Source organism: Hyla sarda, chromosome 6, assembly GCF_029499605.1.
Source record: "Hyla sarda isolate aHylSar1 chromosome 6, aHylSar1.hap1, whole genome shotgun sequence".
Lineage (NCBI taxonomy): Eukaryota > Metazoa > Chordata > Amphibia > Anura > Hylidae > Hyla > Hyla sarda.
The window spans coordinates 186,005,752-186,030,232 of NC_079194.1; the positions used below are offsets into that span (position 1 = coordinate 186,005,752).

General features: G+C 45.6%; 1 protein-coding gene across 1 annotated transcript in view; it reads left to right on the top strand.

The window, feature by feature from the left end:
- The first annotated feature begins 380 nt into the window (after nt 1-380).
- Nucleotides 381-24,481, top strand: part of CMTM4 (CKLF like MARVEL transmembrane domain containing 4) — a 40,851-nt gene continuing 16,750 nt past the window's right edge. The window contains exon 1 of the mRNA XM_056526099.1: nt 381-912. Within this exon, the coding sequence (XP_056382074.1) occupies nt 727-912 (186 nt within the window). The 5' untranslated portion in view covers nt 381-726. The remainder of the gene's footprint in view (nt 913-24,481) is intronic.

Genomic DNA, 24,481 nt, shown 5'->3' on the forward strand with positions numbered 1-24,481 from the left:
TGGTTGCTGCCCTGTCAGCCCCCAAACACTATACACAGCAGTAGCTTCTATATATTTGGCCTCTGACAAGTGATAAAAGTCCATAGCAACCTGAGGAAACTTTAGGCGACATTTTCATGAACTACTTCTAGTAGCCAGTCCAGCTCTAACGCCATTGTTCTGCGCATTATTATTTTATTTGGGTCTAGACATTCTGGGCCTGGACCACAAGCAGCGCCCCTCAGACGTGCCACCCTCCAGTGCTGCCAGCTGCCTACAGACAGGGCAACAAGGAGTCGCGCAGAGCGTATGGGCGGAGCTATGTTGATAAGCCTTACGGTGACGTCACAAAGAGCCTCGTCTGCGATTGGCTAGAGCTCAGTTTACCTGCAGAGCGCGTCAGTGTCGGGCTCGCGCTGCGACTTGCGCGTCACCGCGGGGAGAACCGGGGCCCAGGGCAGCGCGGAGCTGGGGGGCGAAGCTCGTCCGGAGTCCGGCGGAGTGTAGTGGGGTGGGGTGTGGTGCTGTAGCCGCGAGCAGCGCCGCCTGGAGCTCCTGCATTGCCGGACGCTGGTCTGTAGTTGTCGCTGTGCTACAGGTTGCTGCATGGATGATTGACATGTGGGCATCACTGAGGGGCTTTTAACTTAACCCAGGGACTACAGTGACGTGGTCTGCCAATTGGCCATCGCTATGCATCTTGGGAAGTGTGGCCCCCTGCACTAATCCGCTCCTGGAGCCCCAGGCATGAGAGCGGCAGAGGACATGGATGGCTTCGAGGCAGAGGCGTCTACAGCCTCTATGGTGTCCGGAGCCAGCAGCCCTTACCAGCCCACCACAGAGCCCGTGCGGGAGAACCGGGGCTGGAGGGGCATCCACTGTGATGTGGACTACATCCGCTCACTCTTTGGGGTCCTGAAATGCAGCCAAGTGGTGAGTATTGGGGGCTGGGCTGGAGCAGGGGGGGGCTGCATATGCAACAGGTTACTAGATGTCTTACTGTGTGCATGCAGTGCTGGGGGGTTCATTGTATACAGCCCCCCCATCCTGTAGAGCAGTGGTCTCCAACCAGGGTGCCTCCAGCTGTTGCAAAACTACAACTCCCAGCATGCCCGGACAGCCGTTGGCTGTCCGGGCATGCTGGGAGTTGTAGTTTTGCAACATCTGGTGGTCCGCAGGTTGGAGACCACTGCAGAGGATTGCATACATCTGCTTTTGAGTGACAGCCAGCAAAGTATTGCCAGTGTCACCCAGCTTTCCCATGCACCTGAGTGGTAATTTTGCCCAGAAGTGCAGTCATACAGGAGTGGAAGATTTAGACTTGTACGCACTCGACATAGTCTCAGGGTGGTATACATTGTAATACATTCAGGGATGTTCCGGGCAGTGCCCACCCTTCTAATGGGTATTAAAGGCACCTGCCCTGATCTGTGATAGGAAACAGTGCCAGGTACAGCCTGCTCTGCCTTGTGCTGTGGGGCCCTTGTACTTGGCATATATTTGTTATTGTCGCTGGTTCAGGAGAGCAGGGTGGCCTTGGAGGAGTGTGATCAGGTGGTGTCCTTCACAGACCTTGTGCCGCTCACGTTCACCATTGATTTACAACTTTTTGTTGACAAAACATGGAATATTCCAACGTGATGGTGGTTTTGGCACAGAAGGAATTAGGATAAGATCCTAGCGGATAAAGGATGGTAACATGGGGCTCTACAGATGAAGGGTGTTTCTTTTAAATGAAGAAGTCAACAAATTCCTTCCGAGTTACGTTTGTCTCTGGGAAAGCTGGATAACTGTTTCCTGAATGATGAGGGCAAGACGTTGTGACAGAACTAGTCGGTAATTGTGCCTTTCTGCCATCCTGGGTGACCACCACTCTTTTTAAAATTCAACAAAAACAAATTGCTTAGTGAAGGTGGAAAAAGGCATGGAGATGAGACCTTGACATCTTCATCTATGTTACAGAATGGTACTCCTGTGATGTAGCAATAATGCTGGTTGTAGAGTCGTGTGTGGCTATATAGATTCCATAAGAATGGGGGAGGAAGGGGATGGTGCTGCAGTCTCCTTGCCACAGCCTGTATGTGCACTCCTGCTGTGGAGGGTAAGAGGAGCCGCAGGGAGGTATACGTATGATTGGATCGCCCAGTGGGAAGAGCAACGGAGATATACGTTAGGGATCGACCAATTATCGGTTTGGCCGATATTAACGATTTTGGACTTTATCGGTATTGGCAATTACCTTGCCGATAATGCACTGCCCCCACCACAGCACCACGCCGCACCCCTCCACTGCACTGCCCCAGCCAGAGACCGCCGCTGCCCCATTGCCTCCCCCATCCCCGGTTTTATAATTACCTGTTTCCAGGGCCCGGGCTACTTCTGGCTCCTGCGGCGTCCTGTGTTATGCTGTGCGCTGCACAATGACGAGTGACGTCCTCAATGCGTCGTCACCGTCAGTGCGCACAGTGACAGCTCAGGAGGACGCCGCCGGAGCCAGAAGTAGCGTGGACTCCGGGAACAGGTAATTATAAAACCGGGAATGGGGAGGCAATGGGGCAGCGGCGGTCTTTGGCCGGTGCGGGGGGCAGTGATAGGACTCAGGGGGACACCAGGACAGGCAAGGGGAGAGAAGCGGGTGGCGGCGGCGGTCTCTCGCAAAAGCTGGTGCAGTTCATTTATTTAAAGCGCCCACTTTAAATCAATGATCTGCAGCGGTGTCACCGGGGGGGGGGGGGGGGGGGTTGGGGGAATAAATAGCCGATAACTTATACTGGAATATCGGTATAAGTTATCGGCTATTGGCCCTAACCTTCACAGAGTATCGGTGTCAGCCCTAAAAAATCGATATCGGTCGATCCCTAATGTACATATGACTGGATCGCTCAGTAGGATGAGCAACGGAGGTATACGTATGATTGGATCGCTCAGTAGGGGGTGCAAATATATACATACTATTGTTTTGTGCACTTAGTTTGTGGAAGCTATGTAGCACCATCTGTGTCTTAGTAACAAACCGAGCAAGTTTATTTAGAGTTGCAGTAGTAAACCATAGTAATATGACAGCATCTGGGATGCAACCCAGGCAGAAAGATAAAGATGTAAAATAGAAGAACTAAATGAGCAAACTATACTAGCCTCAATTAGTAGAAAATAATGAAAAATATACGGTAGTCCCCCTGGTGAAAATACAAAGACATAGGGGGAGATTTATCAAAGGATTTAGACTGTTTTTTCCTGTCTAAATTTGTCACACAGAAAGTCGCAGTCTAAATATGTGCGACTTTTCTGCGACTTTTGCTGTGGAGGATTTTTAGAACATGATGCATGCAAGTCTATTTTAGACGAAAATGCATTGGTGCTGAATTTATCAAGTGCGACTTTTGTGCGACAAGTCGCATCTGCCCAAAATACGCTGAAATGTCAGACCATGTTGGAGCAGGTCTAAATGCAGTTTAAGCTGTAGACCCTGAAGTCTGAGCACAGAATTTATCAAGGGCTGTGAGACCTTTGATAAATTAGGAGCACAATAGACAGGAGACTACCACATACGCTGGTCTATAAGCATACCCAGAATAGACTAGATTAGGAAATGTCCCCCATAGTGTACCTAAGATCAGGACAATGAGGATTTCAGACCATCTGAAATCCCTCCACCCTGTCCTCGCCGTACAATAACAAATGCATGCAATAGAAACATCCCACAATAAGTCAGGTTGTTTCCATCGGGAGGCAACATGGATCCTTGCAGCTAGCAACCTAAATTTAGACGAAAAGGCATACAAGACGGCTTATCACTTAACAGATAAAAGGAAGGTGTGAAGAGACAGGGAAATCCAGTAATATCACATAAACGTATTGACCACCCAGCAACTCCACAAAGTGTGGGACATATCACCCACTGTGGGACACCCCCGGAAACAATTAGATGAGGAAGGAAACCTAATATGTAACTAGCGGGGACATCATAGGCCCTATGCAATATCTTCAGGGAAGTCTCCTAAAGAGACACCTGCCAACTCCCTTTACTCACAGCAGGCCTGCCAACGCCGTAAGGACATGGTAAAGTGAAAATCCTCTTCCCATTTGAGCATGAATGGCAATTTTTGGTCCTTAGGAGGGGCATTGAGGACCTCGTATAGATGTGACAACCAGCCCGTACAGAGGAGAGAATAATGGGCAACATTCTCTAAAACAGTGGAAGAGGTGGGCAGTGTACCTAGAGCTAAGGATCGAAGAAAAGAAAAAACCTGGTGAGAATGAAAAAGCTCAGAGCATAAAGGACGGAATGTATTCTGAAAATCCTCCAGAGACATCTAGCGTTCCCAAACTAAAAAATCAGCTAGACAGACAAGACGTCTCTCCGTCCACCAGGAAAATCAGAAGGGAGTAATCCCGGAGGAAAAGCAGGATTGAGGAGCAGAGGAGTTAGGCTTGTTTCACACTACAAAATTACTCCGTTTTAAAAGATCCGTACGAAATTCCGTCTGAAAATCAGCTGAAAGCGGCAGTTACAAAAACCTATACGGCTGTTAGAAAATCCCATTATAGTCTATGGGATTTTTCTAATAGCTGTTTTAACCCATTATAGCCCGTTATTTTGTGATAGTGCATGGATTTAAAACGGAGTAATTTTGTAGTGTGAAAGGGGCTTTAGAGGGGAGGGATTGTAAAGAAAAGCGAAAGCATACCTGTCGCCAGAGAGAGAGCATGAAGGACCACAAGAACAAAAGAAGGGAGAAGATGAGCTACTGGAGTAACAGACCACATAAGTGCTGTTAGAGTAAGGTCGGACTTAATCAGATTCCAAACTAATCCATAAAGGAGAAGTATTAACCATAGTCAGTTGTGTTATTCTGGCTGCATAATAATATTTCATAAGATTTGGGACTGATAGGCCACCCAATCGCTTATGAAAATACATAACTGTACAGTGAATACGAGGACGTTTGCCCCCTCCAAATAAACTGTAATAACTGCATGAAAGGCCTTCAAATCAGCCCCATTCACCAGGACTGGGAGGGTGCAAAAAAAGTATAACAGGTGTGGTAATACACCATTTTAACAGCGTTGACCCTCCGAATCCAGGAGATATATGGAAGATCCCATTTCCTGAGGTCCTCTCTCAAGGACTTGGACAGGGATAATTAGCAGCATAAAGGGAGGGAAGTGTGTTTTAGTAATATACACCCCCTAAATATGGAAGACCGGAAGAGGGACTCTGAAACCCAAAGTTCAAATCAATTAGCTTCTGAGTGGCAGAGGGTACTCCACAATACAAGACCTCTGACTTAGAGCTATTAATGTGAAGGCCAGACAACTCCACAAACTCTGATAGAATCTTAAACAGATTTGGAAGAGATACAAGGGGTTGTGTTAAGTTAATAGGTCATCCGCAAATAAATTAAGTTTATACGAATGAAAGCCCACCTGTATTCCTTTAACATCAGGATAGGACCGGAGAACAGTCGCCAGGGCAAAAAGTGCCAGGGATAGGGTACACCCCTGATGAGTACCCCGAGATATGGAGATTGGACGAGGTGTGTTAGTAGGCATCATAAGGCATCTTTGGACAAGCATAGAGCAATCAAAGTATGCTCCCAAACGGACCGGAAAAGCCCATCCTCTCCAGGACTGCAAAAAGATACTGCCAAGAAACGCAATCAAATTCCTGTCTCGATATCCAACGTCAACAAAGTAAGCAGAATCGAGGCATTCAAATGGGCCACTAGATTGAGTACCTTCTGGACGTTATCCGGGGTTTGTCTGCCTGGCACAAAACCCACCTGGTCCAGGTGGACCAGTTGGGGTAGGAAGCCATTAAGACGCCGGGTCAAAATCGAGAGTATCTTGGTGTCCACATTAAAGTAATCTTTATGTAGTTGTGTACCTGGAGAGGATCTTCATGAGGTTTGGGTATGACAGTTATAAGGGCGTCCAAGTACTTAGAGGAAGGGATTCGGATGTAAATAGTTACACAATTTGGTAAGGTAGGGGGTCAGCTGGGCAGCAAACCTTTTTATAAGCTGCCGACAGCCCATCAGGACCTGAAGACTTGCCAAGCTTTAGATTGGTAATCGTCTCCCTGACCTCCACAGTAAGATGGGCATTCTAGCTTCCTCAGATAGAGTAGACAGAGGGACAGTTCTCAAGTATTCACAAAGTCAATCCCCATGAGTAGGTGGACGGCGGGGCTCATTATAAAGTCTAGCATAATATCCGTGAAAGGCAGAGTAAATAGGATGCGGATGAGATGTAATCAAACCAGGGTGCAGCTGGATGCCATGAATAACATTCAAAGACTGACGCTGACGGAGCATGTTAGCCAAAAGTTGGTCAGGTTTGTTAGCGAAATGGTAATATGTTGCTTTGGTCCATTGGACAGGTTTTTCCACACAGACCAAAAGGATGGAATCCAGCTGCACCCTGGTATCCTGCATAGCTTTATATAAATAGGCATCAGGGGGCCTCTGGTGCGCCAAGGACAATTTGGCCAATCTGTGTTCTTGCATAGACTGTTGACTATCACATGCTTTAATGACACCCGAGGCAATAGCAACAATACGGCCTCTAATAAATGCTTTATGAGCAGACCACACCCACATTGGGTCCAATCCAGAACCATCGTGATCGGCAAAAAAAGTAGTAAAGTCCTCAGACACCTGAGATACTACGGAAGGATTAGTCAGAACAGCCTCATTAAGGTGCCATCTGAATGGTGTGTGTATGTGTGTGACCTACCCACAAAGTCCAGTGCAGCAAAGACTGTCATGATCCGACCAGGGCACAATTACTTGTCTAGCAAATAATAAATAAGGGAGAGTAGCAGCATTTGTCAGCAGTCAGTCTATCCTAATATAGTGCACGTGAGCAGAAGAATAGTACGAATACCCCCAGGCTGTCCCATTATGTTCCCTCCATGTCTGCTAAAAAAAAAAGGAACAAAAGTTAATGAGACGCTGCTGTGCGCCTGAGCGACGAAACATGGCCGTGCTAGAATGGTCCAGTTTTCCATTGAAAACAAAGTTAAAGTCTCAAGGGCCCAAAGCAGCATGTCCTAGTTCAGTGTAGAGACCTACCGATACAGAGTATCAAAATATGCAATAGGGTCATCATTTGGTGCATAGGAATTAAACTTGCTGCTCATACTTTCCAAAGTAACCACATAACGCCCTTCAGGATCAATAACCGTACTGGTAACTTCAAGGGGAAAATCATTACGTAGACAAACAAGAACACCGCTACCTTTAGTCTCAAAAGATACCGGTTACACCCTCGAGTATGACCTATGAAGAAATTTAGGGAAAGACGGGTAAAATGTGTCTCCTGTAGATATAATATCCGGCCTATGCCGAGCATACTCGCCAAAAGCTTTCTTACGTTTTGTGGGGGAATTAAAACCCTGCACATTGTGAAATAGGATCCTACACATAAGGAGTGGGGAAAAAAGTGCTTAAGGGAAGAAAAAGAAAGAGAAGTGATAGGTACTTAAGAAAAAAGGAGGTAAGAGGGGACCTCAGAGCTCCAGGTACAAAGAAATCGACAAAAGGGGAAGTACAATACAAGGCTTGTAAGGACACACAGAACAGAAAACAAATCAAACAACAAAACCAACACAACACATATTAGATAGGGCCAACATACTTCCAGATTCCCGGAGGGAAACGGGGGACACATCAAATCCAGCCACACAAAGCTGCTATAACATAGAAGAGACCTGACAAACACATAAATGCAAAAAACAAAATATGCATGAAATCCTAGCAACCAGTAGGAAGTATGGGCATAGAAAACAACACTATCCTATCAGGCCCACAAAAAGGGGGGTGGGGCACCAAAATTAAAAATAAACAAAGAAAAATAACAGTATAAATCACAATCCGATAACAGGGGAGTCAATGTAGCATCATTTGTCCCAGCAATTAGGAAAAAGTCTAAACAGTCCCCCCAGACCAAAAAATCTAGCCTCTGTGTCCCAGCATCTCTGAAAAAAGTCTTCATAGAGTAACGAACAGAACAAAGTCCCAGGCAAAAGAGGGGGGGGGGGAAACCCCCTCACAGTCACCTTCATTCTGGAGGGGCTTGACGAGGTACTGCAGGTGCCACAGTGTGCTATGGTCTGGATGGGGGGGGGGGAGGGAAGGTCCAAAGACTAGGCAATGTTTTCCTTAGTCAAGGCATCTTGTCTGCTGAAAATCTGGAAGGCCAAAGAAAAGGGGAATCCCCACCGGTACCTGACACCTTCTCGTTGTAAGGCCAAAGTGCAGACGGCGTTCCAGTGTAGAGGGAGCCAAATCAGAATAGAGCCAGACTGTAGACGGCATATCTGGGAGAGTCTCTATGTTGCGAGCTGCAGCCAGCAGTTGGTCTTGCATCTCTGCATAGTGCAATTTGTGAATGACATCTCTCGCAATGTCCGGGTTGGGGGGCCTAGTCAGGGCCCTATGAACACGATCCATATGGAGCATTTCTGGGTCTGCATCAGGTAGCAAAGCTTGAAATAGCGTGGTGACAGAGGGTTTCAAGTCAGTCACCTGTTCGGGCAGGCCACGGATCCGAATATTTGCCCTCCGAGACCTGTTCTCCAGGTCCTCAAGTTTCAGTTTTAGAAACTCTAGCTTCTCAGCATGGTCAGTCAGGTCTTTATGATCGGCCTCTAACGCATCTGCCAGCTCCACAATCTTTCTTGTTTTCATTATCAGCTATGCACTGTCCTAGTACCTGGATCTGAATGCTGCAAAACATGGACGCGGGAGATAGAGAGGCCAGATCTTGTTAAGTCTCCTCCTCCTCTGAAGCCCCATTTTGGCTAATAGCAGGTGCCACCATATTAGATAGAGGGGCTGCCTGGAATAACTTGGGAATTGATTGAGAAAGGCGCTGTGAATCAGCCTGGAACTTCTTACTACTGGAGCGGGACATATTCCGCCACCCGTCAAGGTAAGTCTCTTCTGCTAAATGCTGATAACTGCGCTAAGTACAGCTTATAACAGCTTGGCTGGCACAGAGCTCACATCCCCTGCGTCCTCCTAAGTAAGTCGCGCGCATGCACCCCTCAGCACCATCTGTGTCTTATACTGTACCTGAGTTTCCCTAAAGTGAATGGCACTAAACTGCATTACCAGTCACATCCACATGGAGATATGCAGCATAAAACTTTTATGTCCCCCTCTGCCCGGGCTGCAAAAAAAACTTCCTACGTTCCCCCTGTTGCTCCGGTATAGGCATCCCATTCCTTTACTCCTGCTTGGCTCTGTGTTTCTTAGGCTCGAAACCTCGTCCTGCGGTCACAGACCGGCTCCTTACATGACTGTGCACAGCCTATCACCGGCCGAGGCAGGACATCGCTGTGGCCGGCGATATGCTTACCGCAGCATGACTATTCGAGCCTAAGAAGCGCAGAGCCGAGGAACGGGACTCCGATACCGGGGGAACGTAGGTGAGTTAAAGTTTTTATTTTTTTAATTTTTTTTTGCAGCCCAGGCACAGGAAGACATAAGTTTAATGCTGCATATCTCCTTTAATAATTTTTATTTTATTTTTTTAAATATTGCATTAACATAAGTATTTAGACCCTTTACTCAGCACTTAGCTGAAGCATTGTTGGTAGTTAGGGCTGCACGATATGGGGAAAATCTGCAATTGCGATTATGGGCCTAAATATTGCAGTTTTGATATGCAATGCAATATAATAAATGGTGAAATCCCGCAATTTCATGTCCAATCTCCTCCATTTCACATCTCCCCATTTAATTTCTATCTCCCCCTGTCACATTCTCCCCTCATGGTCACATCTTCTCCCATCACAATTCCCCCATATCACAGCTACCCCCCTTTTTCACATTCTTTCTTCCCCGCCACATTTTCTTCCACCTGTCACATTATCCCCCCCTCCTGTCACATTCTCCCCCTGTAGGTAGCTTTTTGTACTGCAGCAATACACTGGGTTTCCTGGGTGGTTTTCAAATCCCCCACCAGATCCAGGAAACCCAGTGTGTTTGCAGCCAAAGAAGACCTTTTCCCCATCAGCCAATCACTGGCTTGACACGTGACACAGCTGTGGCCAGTGATTGGCTGAAAAGGGAAAAGTCCTACTACTTGTATGGTAAAGAAGAGACACCGGACCACACGGAGACTGATGGCATCTGCAGGGACCGGGAGTAATTGTGCACAAGGGTTTATTTTTATTTTTTTTCTTCTCCCTGCGCCCTTTTACTTAGCTCAGTGTTTTTCTACCAGGGTGCCTTCAGCTCTTGTGAAACTACTACTAACAGCATGCCTGGACAGCCTTTGCCGGTCCGGGCATGCTGGGAGTTGTAGTTTTACAACAACTGGAGGCACCCTGGTTGGGAAACACTTACTTTTAGTATTTAAAGGACATCTGCAGCATGATTAACACTTATCCCCTATCCACAGGATAGTGGATAAGTGTTTGATTGCGGGGGGTCCGACCACTGGGACCCCCTGTGATCTCCTGTACGGGTCCGCGGCTGTCCCGTGCAGGGGGCGTGCCAGCCGCAGCATGACGTTGCAGCCGGCACGCCTCCTCCATACATCTCTATGGGGGAGACACGAACGCTGCCTCCCCGCCTCTCCCATAGAGAACTGTATGGGGACGGGGAGGGGACGGGGAGGAGACGGGGCGTCACCAAGAGCGCTAATGGCGACGCCCCATTAGGGAGATCGAGGGGGGGGGGGGTCCCAGCGGTTGGACCCCCCGCAATCAAACACTTATCCCCTATCCTGTGGATAGGGGATAAGTGTCATACCGCTGCAGTTGTCTTTTAAATTTGTTTTTACCTGCTCTGGACTGCCCCTGCCCGCAGCAGCACACGGGAGCCGCCCCGAGCAGATAACAAGTTTTCCCTGGGGGCTGTATCGCTATATCGCAAAAAGCTTAAATCGCGATTCGATTGTTTTTGCGATATATCTTGCAGCCCTATAACATCCTCCAGTCTTCTTGGGTATGATGCTACAAGGTTTGCACTCCTCCTCCTGGATTTGAGAATTTTCTGCCATTCCTCTTTGCAGATCCTCAGTCAGGTTGAATGGAGACCGTCGGTGGAAGCCATTTTCAGGTCATGTTCAGTTGGTTCGGTCAGGCGATTCACAGAGTTGTCCCTAAGCCACTCTTGTGCTGTCCTGGCTGTGTTCTTAGGGTCATTTATTATTGGATGATGAACCTTTATCCCAGTCCGAACACTCTGGATCAGACTTTCATTAAGAATATCTCTGTACTTTGCTCCATTTAGCTTTCCTTTAACCCTGACCAATCTCCCTGTCCCAACTGAGAAAAGGGGAACATGCCAGCTAAATTGGATATGATGCATTGCTTTTGCTTAGTGTGCTGTATGGGTAGCCATATAGCTCTAGCTTTGGTCACATGGTGATCACATGAGTTCTTCAGAACACAGTAGAAGTTGTCTACTTATGGGGTAATGTGTTGATTCTGGTTAGTGCTGCCTGCTTGGATTTCGATAGTGCTTGTGAACTCTCTGCCCTTATTAGAGGTCAGAATCTAAAGGCATGGTGCTGCATTCCTGCTGTCTGATGATGAATATGCTGTAGATTAACTCCTAGGCTACAATAATGTAACAATTACAGCTTATGTGGAAAGCAAATTCCTCCAAGTATCAGGGATTGTTTGGAAAGCCACATTCAAGGGGGTCCCCATACAGTCAGAATTCCGACCTATCAGTGATGAAGAATGTGAGTCTGGGGTTGGTGAACAGAAATTTAGCCCCTGAGCATTGTTAAACAGGTACTCCAGGACTATTACTGCTGTGCCACAGCTCCTGCATTGTGCTTATCAGCTTAGGCCCCAGAGGTTGGATACCCACTGGTCCGACATTGGTTAGGTTATGAAAGGGAACCTGATAATTGACTTGTGCTGTGTGAGCCACAGGCAGCATGAAACAGGCATGAGCATTCTCACTACAATGCACTATTTACTCTAAATGCTGTGGAAGTACAGGGTATAAAGTCTCTGACAGCATCTTCCAGCCTCACTGGGCTCGACAGACAGGTCTCTTTCTATACATGCGTATCAAGAGATTTGTCAGTCAACCCTTAAAGTGAGACGCTAGTAAAGAGGTACCTGCTAGACTCTATGCTCAGTTCTTGGCTCATCTTTAAAGTGTACCCGTCGGATCCAACCAAAAAAACTTTTTTTTTTTTAAATATCACTTAGTACCTAACCCTGACCATGTACATCTAATTTTTATATGTCTAGCCCCTTTTATTTTTATTTTTTATTAGACTTTTAATTTAGCTCACTAGTCTGAATTCCTCTCAAAGGGAGGGGGCGTGGCCTCGCTGCAGGTCTCCACCCCCTCCCTCAGTATGCTGTCTTCTCACATCTCCCCTAGCATTAGCAAAAACTACAACTCCCAGCTTGTCCTCACTGACAGTAGCGGGACATAAGCTGACAGTGGGAGGATTTTTCCTCCAGCTGTGAGCCATGCGCTACCAGCTGTCAATCAAGGAAGTGTGTCCATGAGTCATGGACACAGCAGGACTAGTATGTGTCCAAGCAGGCAGGGGGGGGCAGTTGTTTGACTGTCTCTTTCAGTATTAAATACTGAGAATTTTTGTAATGAAAGCAATTGCAAAACCGATTTGATGTTTTAAAGCATGTATAACCAAAGTTTTTGTATCTGACAGTGCCCATTTAAGGGTAGGTTCACAGAAAGTTCTGAGGAGTAAGATCAATGGGGGATCTGCAACAGGTGAAGTCTTCCCTTTAATGTTTAAGGCCCATATTTAAAGGGCATGTCCACCATGCTCTTTACACTGTTGTTTGGTGAGGTTCCATTAGTCTGACCTTTTACAATCCCATGTCATAGGGTATTTGCAGGTAAACCCATGTGCCGAGGTTTCTTCTATAAACTAATTCCACCATGCAGTGTCAGATCAGTCACACAGGAGGGTTTGTTGTCTTTCAACAATTTTAGGTGTCCATAATTTGGATGGGTGATAACCAGTGATGGCTGCCGCTAGCGTCTTTCCCTGGCCCTGAAGTCTATTGTTCCTCCATCTGCTCCCATCCCTTACTGCTTTGCCTGTGTGTCAGGCTGTGCCTCTCGGGACATGCTGGGGCACTGCAGGTCTCGCATTACTGGTTTAGACTGTGACAAGTTGATCTCTGTAGTGTGCTATAAGACAGGTGTCTGCAGGTATACACATTGGGAGCTGGTCAGTCCATCTATTGACTTACAGCCTTCAATACATATTTTCATTTTCTTAGGCAATTACAGGTGAGAGTGCATGTACATTGTGCAACAAGGGATGCAATATTCTCTCAAGATTTAGGATCCACTTTGCATTACTTTATGTTCAAGACAGTAAAGCATCTTAACCGAAGAAAGGAGAACTGAGCAGTGGTTGCCATCCAGTTGACAGGCTACGCCTTCCTTAATATATTGGATACACAAACTATTGGCACAAATAGCTAGTGAATAGGGGGGAGCGGGCCTATGTGAAAAGCACCCCAATCTGGGGACCAGTTTCACATGGGTGTTAATGGTGTATGTTTCTTTTTAAGAGTCCACAGGCTCTCTTTTTTGAGCAACATTCCTAAGTGGAGAGTCGCCATTGTAAAACTTCAGTTTGTGAACAACCGAATAAAGATGTCCCTGGTAGAGAATTTTAAGGCCTTTCTTAAAATAAGGGGCTTGTAGCAGGGAAGGGCATGACAAAATCAAAATGTCACCATACACTGTACACAGGCCACTGAAGCCAATCTTTGGTCTCGGTGTTCATGTGTATCTCTTCTTGCACATGACCGCCGAAGCTAGTGATTGGCTCCATTGCAAAGAGTATAGGGACGTTATTGGCCATTTCTGCTGGGCACTCTAGCAAAAAGAATGGTGAGAATAGTTATTTCTTTCCCTGTCTATGCAAACTGGGAGTGGCAACATTTACAGGGATGTCATCCAAAAGGCCTAATAGACTCTCTAAACTTTAATCAATGTTGGTGTTGGCAAAGTGAATTTCTACACAGTTTGAATTTTTTTTTTTTGTGAACTTTTGCCAAATTTTTAAAAAGGTGCACGCCAAGACCCACACCTTACTTAACTTATGCAAAAAAATTAATAAATAAAAAATATATATATAAATTTTATAGCTTTTTTCTAAACCAGCAAAATGATGCAGACTTGCACCTAAATGCCATGCATTGCAAAAAAATATGCATCTAAATGTAAAAAGGCACAGTTCTTAAATTTGCTACTCATGCAGATCACAGCTGGAAACTCCAAAATGTTATACAAGAGCACTTACAGCTACACCATGTGAAAAGGTGCAAACTTGAGTATCCTAGATTGTCTGTCTGTAGGCTTACTCACCTATAGATCCAGGGCGCGGAATTCAGGCTGCTGGAATTCAGCCTGGCAGCCGGCAGCAGCGGTAGGACCGTGTGGCACTGCGCAGTCACCATTGACGGCTATGCAGTGCTCACGGAATTCCTCTCAAAGAATGAACATGTTCTTTCTTTGAGCAGAACAATTTCAGTGGCGGAATTTCCGCTTCTGAAATTCTGCAGTGTGAACAGGCCAATTTTCACTGTAGGACCAGAGCATTTTTTTGCACATCTGACCACTGTCACTTTAAGCATTAATAACTCTGGGATGTTTTTACCTTTTTCATTCTGATTCCGAGAGTTTTTTCGTGACATATTCTACTTTTATGTTAGTGGTAAAATTTCTTCGATACTTGCATCATTTCTTGGTGAAAAATTCCAAGATTTTATGAAAAAGATGAACATTTTGCATTTTTCTAACTTTGAAGCTCTCTGCTTGTAAGGAAAATAGACATACCAAATAAATTTTGAATCACATATACAATATGTCTACTTTAAGTTTTTGCATCATAAAGTTGCCATGTTTTTACTTTTGGAACACATCAGAGGGCTTCAAAGTATAGCAGCAATTTTCCAATTTTTCACAAAATTTTCAAAATGGGGGAATTTTTTCATGGACCATTTCAGATTTGAAGGGCTTTCTTATTAGAAATACCCCATTGTAAAAAAAAACTGCACACCTCAAAGTATTCAAAATGACATTCAGTAAGTGTGTTAACCCTTTTAGGTGTTTCACAGGAATAGCAGCAAAGTGAAGGAGAAAATTCAAAATCTTAATTTTTTTACACTCACATGTTCTTGTAGATCCATTTTATTTTTTATTTTTACAAGGGGTAAAAGGAGAAAAATCCTCTCAAAATTTGTAATCCAATTTCTCTCGTAAGGAAATACCTCATATGTGTATGTCAAGTGTTCGGTGAGCGCAGTAGAGGGCTCAGAAGGGAAGGAGCGACAATGGGATTTTGGAGAGGGAGTTTTTCTGAAATGGTTTTTGGGGGGCATGTCACATTTAGGAAGCCCCTATTGTGCCAGAACAGCAGAAAACTCCCTAGATGGCATACCATTTTGGAAACTACACCCCTCAAGGCACGTAACAAGGGGTCCAGTGAGCCTTAACACCCCACTTTTCGTTAAAGTCGGATGTGTAAATGAAGAGACATTTTCTTTCACTAAAATGCTGTTTTTTCCCCAAATTTACCATATTTACAAGGGGTAATAGGAGAAAATGACCCCCAAAATTTGTAACCCCATCTCTTCTGAGTATGGAAATACCCCATGTTAGGACGTAAAGTGCTCTGCTGGCGCATTACAATGCTCAGAAGAGGAGGAGCGCCATTGAGCTTTTGGAAAGAGAATTTGTTTGGAATGGAAGTCAGGGGCCATGTGCATTTACAAAGCCCCCCCATGGTGCCAGAACAACACATGTGACCCCATTTTGGAAACTACACCCCTCACAGAATTGAATAAGGGGTGCAGTGAGCATTTGCATCTCACTGGCGTTTGACAGATCTTTGCAACAGTGGGCTGAGCAAATGAAACTATTACATTTTTCATTTTCATGGACCACTGTTCCAAAATTCTGCCAGACACCTGTGGGGGGGGGGGGGGGGGGAGAGATAAATGCTAACTTTACCCCTTAATACATTACGTGTGGGGTGGAGTTTCCAAAATGGGGTCCATTGTTCTGGCACTATGGGGGCTTTGTAAACACACGTGGCCTTCAATTCCGGACAAATTTTCTCTTTAAAACCCAATGGCGCGCCTCCTCTTCCGAACATTGTAGTGCGCCAGCAGAGCACTTTACATCCACATATGGGGTATGGTCTTACTCAGAAGAAATAGGGTTACAAATTTGGGGGGCTTTTTTCCCTTGTGAAAATGAAAACATTTAGGATAACACCAGCATTTCAATTAAAAACATTTTTTTTTCATTTTCCCATCCAACTTTAATGAAAAATTCGTCAAACACCTGTGGGGTGTTAAGGCTCACTATACCCCTTGTTACATTTTGTGAGGGGTGTAGTTTCCAAAATGGGGTCACATTTGGGTATTTATTTTTTTTCACTTTTATATCAGAACCGCTGTAAAATCCGCCACCCCTGTGCAAATCGCCAATTTAGGCCTCAAATATACATAGTGCGCTCTCACTCCTGAGCCTTGTTGTGCGTCCTCAGAGCATTTTATACCCACAGATGGGGTATTTCCGTACTTGGGAGAAATTGCGTTACACATTTTGGGGGTCTTTTTTTCCTTTTTTACCGCTTGTGAAAATAAAAAGTATGGGGCAACACCATCATGTTAGTGTAAAAAATTTTAATTTTTGTTTTACACGAAAAGGCTGGTGTAGACCCCAATTTTTCCTTTTCATAAGTGGTAAAAGGAAAAAAAGCCCCCCCCCCTAAAATTTATAGTGCAATTTCTCCCGAGTACGGAAATACCCCATATGTGGCCCTAAACTGTTTACTTGAAATACGACAGGGCTGTGTTTGTGTAGTGTAGTGTTTTTAGGGTATATTCACATGGGCGGAGGTTTACAATGAGTTTCCCGCTAGGAGTTTGCGCAGCGGCAAAAAAATTTCCGCAGCTCATACTTGAAGCAGGAAACTCACTGGGCATGCTGGGGTTTGCAGTTTTGCAACATCTGGAGGGCTATAGTTTAGAGACCACTGTATAGTGGTCTCAAACTGTAGCCCTCCAGATGTTGCTAGGCAGCTCACCGGCTTCAGTAGGATCCAGGGAGCCGCATCGCCATCCTCTTCTGCCGCCGATGGGTAAGTGGATCTTCGGCGCCGGTCCCTGTCGCTTTCCCTGTTCTGCCCCTCCTATTGTGGGTGGGCAGAATGGGGAAACCGAAAGATAACCCCCCCAGCCCCCGATCTGCTATTGATCGTCGCTTCTTGACGACCAATAGGAGGGGTGGCACCTGCCACCTCACTTCTATCCCTTCAGGGGGATCGTGGGTGTCTTAGACAACCCCGATCCCCCTTATTTTCCGGGTCACCATAGACCCGTATGACCGGGAATCGGCGCTAATTGCCGGTGTGAATTCACTAGCGATTTGCGGCGATTGCCAACATGGGGGGGGACTGATGACCCCCCTGGGCATTTGTACGGGATGCCCGCTGATTGATATCAGCAGTCACCCTGATCTGGTCCCCGCCCGGCAGGGACCAAAATTCCCACGGGCGTACAGGTACGCCCTGTGTCCTTTTAAGTACCAGGGTGTCCTTAACGGGTTAAAGTTCACTGCGCGGAATTCTGTGGGAATTCCACAGTGTGAACAGACCCTAATGCTGCCAGTTTGGGTCACTCTGCTGTAATATGGGTATAAAAGTACATCTGTGATGGCAAACTGCCTTATATAGATGTTGTGCTGAGCAGTTAATGTAGTCCTCTTGCTGCTGTAGATTTTGATCACTGACCAGAGAAGCCTTCCCATCATCCAGCCGCTGTCCATAACTTCTGTGACAGGAAGTCGCTGTCTGTGCACTAAAGACATATACAAGTCAGCCCTAAACTCTCCAGCAGCTGGAGGAGGAAAACACTCTGTTCCAGAAATAAATAACTTGTGGTTGAACAAGGGGGAAGAGCAGCCTAGACTAAGGAATGTGCAGTTGGATCCATCTGAGCCAGTGCCCTGCATCATAAGACTTTTACAAGTAACACATTACTCTTGTGCCGAATTTTAAGACCGTGTCTACCTAGGTCATGGGCAAGAGCTGCAGATTATCAACGTCTAGCAGGCACTGAAGTCCTTGTGATACATGCTGGTGTTTTCATTTACTTCTATAACAAATTCTTAGATTGTCTTGTCCACCACCTGACCCCTAACCTCACCTGATCATCCCCTGTGTGACTCTGGCTTTCTTCATCTGTCCAAAGCAGGAAGGAAAAGACCTCCATGTACATCTCTGAAGTATGGTTTAAAATGACATTGCCATAAACCAGTAACCATATCTCCTTACGAACAGGGCAATTTCAAGTGTCATACAATTGCTTCAATAACCTGACTTCCTTTTTATTGCAAATTTCAGTGGGAGATGCAGAGAGTACTTTGTGACAGTCACCTCCTTAGGCTAAGTTTCGTTTTTTGGTTTGATATTTTTTGGTTTGCAATTTCCTGCATCTGGCGTTTTTTTTCTGGTGTCTTTTCATTTGTGTGGAAATTGCATTTTTGGCACATTGGCAGTTTTTGTTGGTACCAAAAAAAGATGCAGTAGTGATGGGGGGGGGAATGTATTTAGCGAAATTTATATTTTTTTATTTTTAATTGTGTGCTTCACTTTTCTTCTCTCTATTTTTGACATCTTTTTTAGGTAGTACTACTACTCCCATCATGGAACAGACTGTTCCATGATGGGAGTAATAGTACCTGTACTAATAGACATATCGCCCCGGGTGTCAGTCGTGACACCCAATGCAATCGTCCATAATATAGTAGTGATGCGGTGCGGCTCTATACAGCGCTCGCATCTCTCCACTATACTCTAGCCAGTAATGTGAATAGAACATCACTCATTCATATTTTCCGCCCAGAGTGGTGATTGGCTGGATGGTTGCAGCCAATCACAGCTCTCAGAGGGAAATATGAATAAGTGGCCAGCCGGAGTAAAGTGCAGAGATGCGAGCGCTGTATAGAGCCGCTCTGCATTTCTGCTATAGACAGGACGATCGCAGCGGGTGTCAGTAGTGATACCCGCTGTGATCTGTTCTTACCTGCAGGTACTACTACTCCCAACATGGAGCACACTCTGCTCCATGATGGGAGATGTAGTACCTGCATTAATAGACCGCAGCGAGTGTGACTTCTGACACATGATGCAATCTGTCTATTAATGCAGGTACTACAGCTCCCAGCATGGAGCAGAATGTGCTCCATGTTGGGAGTAGTAGTACCTGCAGTTAAAGGGTACTCCGGCGCTAAGACATCTTATCCCCTATCCAAAGGATAGGGGATAAGATGCCTGACCGCGGGGGTCCCGCTGCTGGGGACCCCGGGACCCCCGTGATCTTCCACGCCGCCCCCTCCTTAGGCTTGAATTGAGGGGACGGAGCGTGACGTCACACGGGGGCTGAGCCGTGACGTCACTATGCTCCGTCCCTGTGATCGCTAGTAATCAGACCCGGAGCGAGCACGCTCCGGGGGCTGATGCTAACGGAGTGCGGCGTGGAAGATCACGGGGGTCCCCAGCAGCGGCACCCCGCGGTCAGGCATCTTATCCCCTATCCTTTGGATAGGGGATAAGATGTCTTAGCACCGGAGAACCCCTATAAGGAAAGATCACAGTAGATGTCACTCCTGACACCCGCTGTGATCCTCCTGTATAATGTATAGATGCGGGCGTATATATACACATATTCATATTTCCCACAGAGAGCTGTGATTAGCTGGAACCATCTTGCCAATCACAGCTCTGCAGGAAATATGAATAGGTGTGTGTGTATATATACGGCAGTGCAGGGGACCATAGAAGAGCGGCTGGCCGCATCTATACATTATACAGGAGGATCGCAATGGGCGATCTGTCAATTAGTACAGGTACTACTACTCCCATCATGGTGTGTTCCATGCTGGGAGGAATAGTAGTACTACCTAAATAAATGTTAAAAAAAAAAAAAAGTGAAAAACACACACTACATTTTTATTATTGTCTGCTACATTTTTAGGTCCCTGCCCGCACACATAAATTGATCCCTGTTTAAAAATTTATAAAAAATTTGTAATAAAAAAGATAAATTTCGTTGGATACAATTTTTTTCCATCATTACTGTATCTTTTTTATTAGTTATTTATCTTTATTTTTTTAAATGGTACCCTACGAAATTTTATTTAAAAAAAAAAAAAGGTATCTCCATCACTTTTTGGGATTGCTAAAGTCCAAAAGAGACTAAAAAAACGCCTGAAAAAAACGCCAAAGTTAAAACCCAGATGGTGTTTTTCTTGGCATTTTTTTTTTACTCCCATAGACATCTATGGGATAAAAATACCACGATTTCAGGGGGAAAAAAGCCAGTTGCTCAACATGCTGCAATTTTCCAAAACCGCCAAGGAGCTGAAAAACTCCAAAAAAGTGAAAAAATGGCAAAAAGATAAAAAGAAAAAAAAAGAAAAAAAACGCCAAACTGAAAAACGCCAAGTGGAAAAAGAATTTTGCGATTTCTCATTGATTTCCAGCTAACATCTGGCCACAGCGTTTTTTTTGGCTGTCAAAACGCCATGCGGCAGAATTGGCGTTTTTCTTGGCGTTTAAAAAAGAAATAAAAAAACAAGTAGAAACTTAGCCTTAAAGTGTACCTGTTGTCAACAAAAACTTATGTAATGTAGATAATACCATTATATGTAATATACATTGGTTAAAAATGTATATATTTTTGTCCCTACAGCTATTGCCTGTGTGTCTCTATGAGGAGTCCAAATACAGGAAGTGAGGGTGGAGAAGTAGGGCTCTGTGCAGAGAGAAAAAGCAGGACAGTGTGAGGCTCTATAACATGATCCTGGCTCATACATCAGAAGCTCAGAGTTTCTCTCTCTCTCTCTCACTCTCACTCTCACTCACTCTCACTCTCCCCCAGAAGTGCAGAATTCGGTGGAGTTTATTACATTACAAATAGTGTTACAGAGCAGGCTAAGTTTCAGCGATCTGTCTTCGCCTTTGTCAGACATGAGAGGCGATGAAATGTAGCCTGCTCTGTAACACTGTTTGTATAAACTCCACCGAATTCTGCACTTTATACTTTGGTGAGCTACGATTTTCCTTGGATATAAATAAGTATGTAGCTATGCAAGTAGCAAGTTCATAGGTAGGTAGCAAGGTAGGTACTTAGGTTGCTATGTAGGTAGGTAGCCAGGTGGCTTAGTAGGTGGGTATGTAACCAGGAAATGAATAAGGTAGGTAGCCAGGCAGGTAACTGTGTAGGTAGCCAGGTAGGGAAGTAGCCAGTGCTCCTTCGCATCCAAATCATCCCCCTCCCTTTCACTTGCAACCCCCATCATCACTTGCACCCCCTCTCATTATGATCACTTGCTCCCCCCCTCATTATGATCACTTGCTCCCCCTCTCATTATGATCACTTGCACTCCCCTCCATCATCATCATCGCTTGCACTCCCCCCATCATCATCATCATCGCTTGCACTCCCCCCATCATCATAATCATCACTTGCCCTCCCCCATCATCATCATCCTCACTTGCAGTCCCCCCCCATCATCATCATCATCATCATCATTTCTTGCAGTCCCCCCCTCATCATCATCATCATCACTTGCACCCCCCATCATCATCATCACTTGCAGTCCCCCCCTATCATCATCATCATCACCACTTGCAGCCCCCCTCATCATCACTTGCACTCCCCCCCCCCCCCCTCATCATCATCACTTGCAGTTCCCCCTCATCATCATCATCACTTGCACTTCTCCCCTCATTATTATCATCACCTGCACTCCCCCATCATCATCATCATCACTTGCACTTCCTCCCTCCCTCATCATCATCACTTGCACTACCCCCCCATCATTCTTATCATCACTTGCACTACCCCCCCATCATTCTTATCATCACTTGCACTACCCCCCCCCATCATTCTTATCATCACTTGCACTACCCCCCCATCATTCTTATCATCACTTGCACTACCCCCCCATCATTCTTATCATCACTTGCACTACCCCCCCATCATTCTTATCATCACTTGCACTACCCCCCATCATTCTTATCATCACTTGCACTACCCCCCATCATTCTTATCATCACTTGCACTACCCCCCATCATCCTTATCATCACTTGCACTACCCCCCCCCCCCATCATCCTTATCATCACTTGCACTACCCCCCCATCATCCTTATCACTTGCACTACCCCCCATCATCCTTATCACTTGCACTACCCCCCCATCATCCTTATCACTTGCACTACCCCCCCATCATCCTTATCATCTCTTGGACTACCCCCCCATCATCCTTATCATCACTTGCAGTCCCCCCCTTCATCATCATCACTTGCACTTCCGCCCCCGTCATCATCATCACTTATCACTTGCACCCCCCCCCCCCATCAGCATCATTATCATCACTTGCACCCCCCGTCACCTTTCCTGCTCTGCTGATGCCAGGATGAATGAAAAATACAAACTTTTACTCCCCTATTTCCCATGCAGGGATCTCCTCTGCAGCACAAGCTGGCTGCGTTCTTCTCCCGCTACAGTGCAGGCGCCGATGAGTTACATTGGAGCCTGAGCTGCATGTTGGCAGAGGTCAAGCAGCTCACACTGAGAAGAGGTTTAAGCTGTGTGTGTGTACACGGCTTAAAGCAGCGCTCACTCTCCTGGGGATCTGGGACAAATGTCCTGGATCCCCATTAGCAGAGAGAGCGCTTGCCCGGGCCCCGCGTGCCACTCAAAAGCAACCTGCTTGCCATGAGTGGCACACGTGCCAGGGGTTGCTGACCCCTACCCTATCCTTTTGGATAGGGGATAAGACATCTAGGGGCGGAGTAGCCTTTTAATGATCCAAAATGCAGAACTACTTTACTCGTTTCATGCGCATTTCTTCTTTTGCAAAAGATACACAACCCCTGTTCTCCACATTTTAAGTACCCCTTACCCAAGTGCCATGAATTAAGCATTTTAACTGGAGAGCATAGAAAAGTATACGAAGAGTTAAGATTACAACATAAGTTTGAACGCAGGGAGTTGGATCTGTCTAGAGATGAGCGAAGTTACAGTGTCATTCGTGATTCGTCATGAACTTCTCTCCTAGGACTGTATCCACCTTTTCCAGCCCACCGGAGCACCTGAGAGCTGAACTCATTTATGCAGGCTAAAGTCAGCAACTGCTGAACCGCGAGGTTCATGACGAATCGAATCACTGTAACTTCGCTCATCTCTAGATCTGTCCTTGTTTGGGTTTCCTGTTCACACTGCAACAAGCATTTTTTTTTTCTATTTCTATGTGATACGTGATATCAAGTGAAGTTTTATGCACATAATATACAGTACAGACCAAAAGTTTGGACACCCCTTCTCATTCAGAGTTATTTTATTTATGAAAATTGTAGATTCACATTGAAGGCATCAAAACTATATATTAACACATGGGGAATTATATACATAACAAAAAAGTGTGAAACAACTGAAAATATTTCATATTCTAGGTTCTACAAAGTAGCCACCTTTTGCTTTGATTACTGCTTTGCACACTCTTGGCATTCTCTTGATGAGCTTCAAGAGGTAGTCACCTGAAATGGTTTTCACTTCACAGGTGTGCTGGTGTGGAGGAGGAGGTGTGATGGTGGGGGGGCTTTGCTGGTGACACTGTTGGGGATTTATTCAAAATTGAAGGCATACTGAACCAGCATGGCTACCACAGCATCTTGCAGCGGCATGCTATTCCATCCGGTTTGCGTTTAGTTGGACCATCATTTATTTTTCAACAGGACAATGACCCCAAACACACCTCCAGGCTGTGTAAGGGCTATTTGACCAAGGAGGAGGGTGATGGGGTGCTGCGCCAGATGACCTGGCCTCCACAGTCACCAGACCTGAACCCAGTCGAGATGGTTTGGGGTGAGCTGGACTGCAGAGTGAAGGCAAAAGGGGCCAACAAGTGCTAAGCATCTCTGGGAACTCCTTCAAGACTGTTGGAAGACCATTTCAGGTGACTACCTCTTGAAGCTCATCAAGAGAATGCCAAGAGTGTGCAAAGCAGTAATCAAAGCAAAAGGTGTCTAGAACCTAGAATATGACATATTTTCACACTTTTTTTTATGTCTAGAATTCCACATGTGTTAATTCATAGTTTTGATGCCTTCAATGTGTATCTACAATTTTCATAGTCATGAAAATAAAGAAAACTCTGAATGAGAAAGTGTGTCCAAACTTTTGGTCTGTACTGTATATGTTAGAATTTAAACATTGGCACATAACAATCTTGACAAGATTAGCTATGCGTTATATCACTATGTAGCTAAAGATTTCTGCCCCAAAGATTACATGTTGCCATTATCAGTAATTAGCATTTTTTTATGTATTATGCATGGAAATTGTTTATATTTACATTTTACTATTGTTATATGTTGGTCTTTGACTTTAATGTCATGAATTTCATACAGATGCTTATTGCAGTGGGACCATGACACCCAAACCAG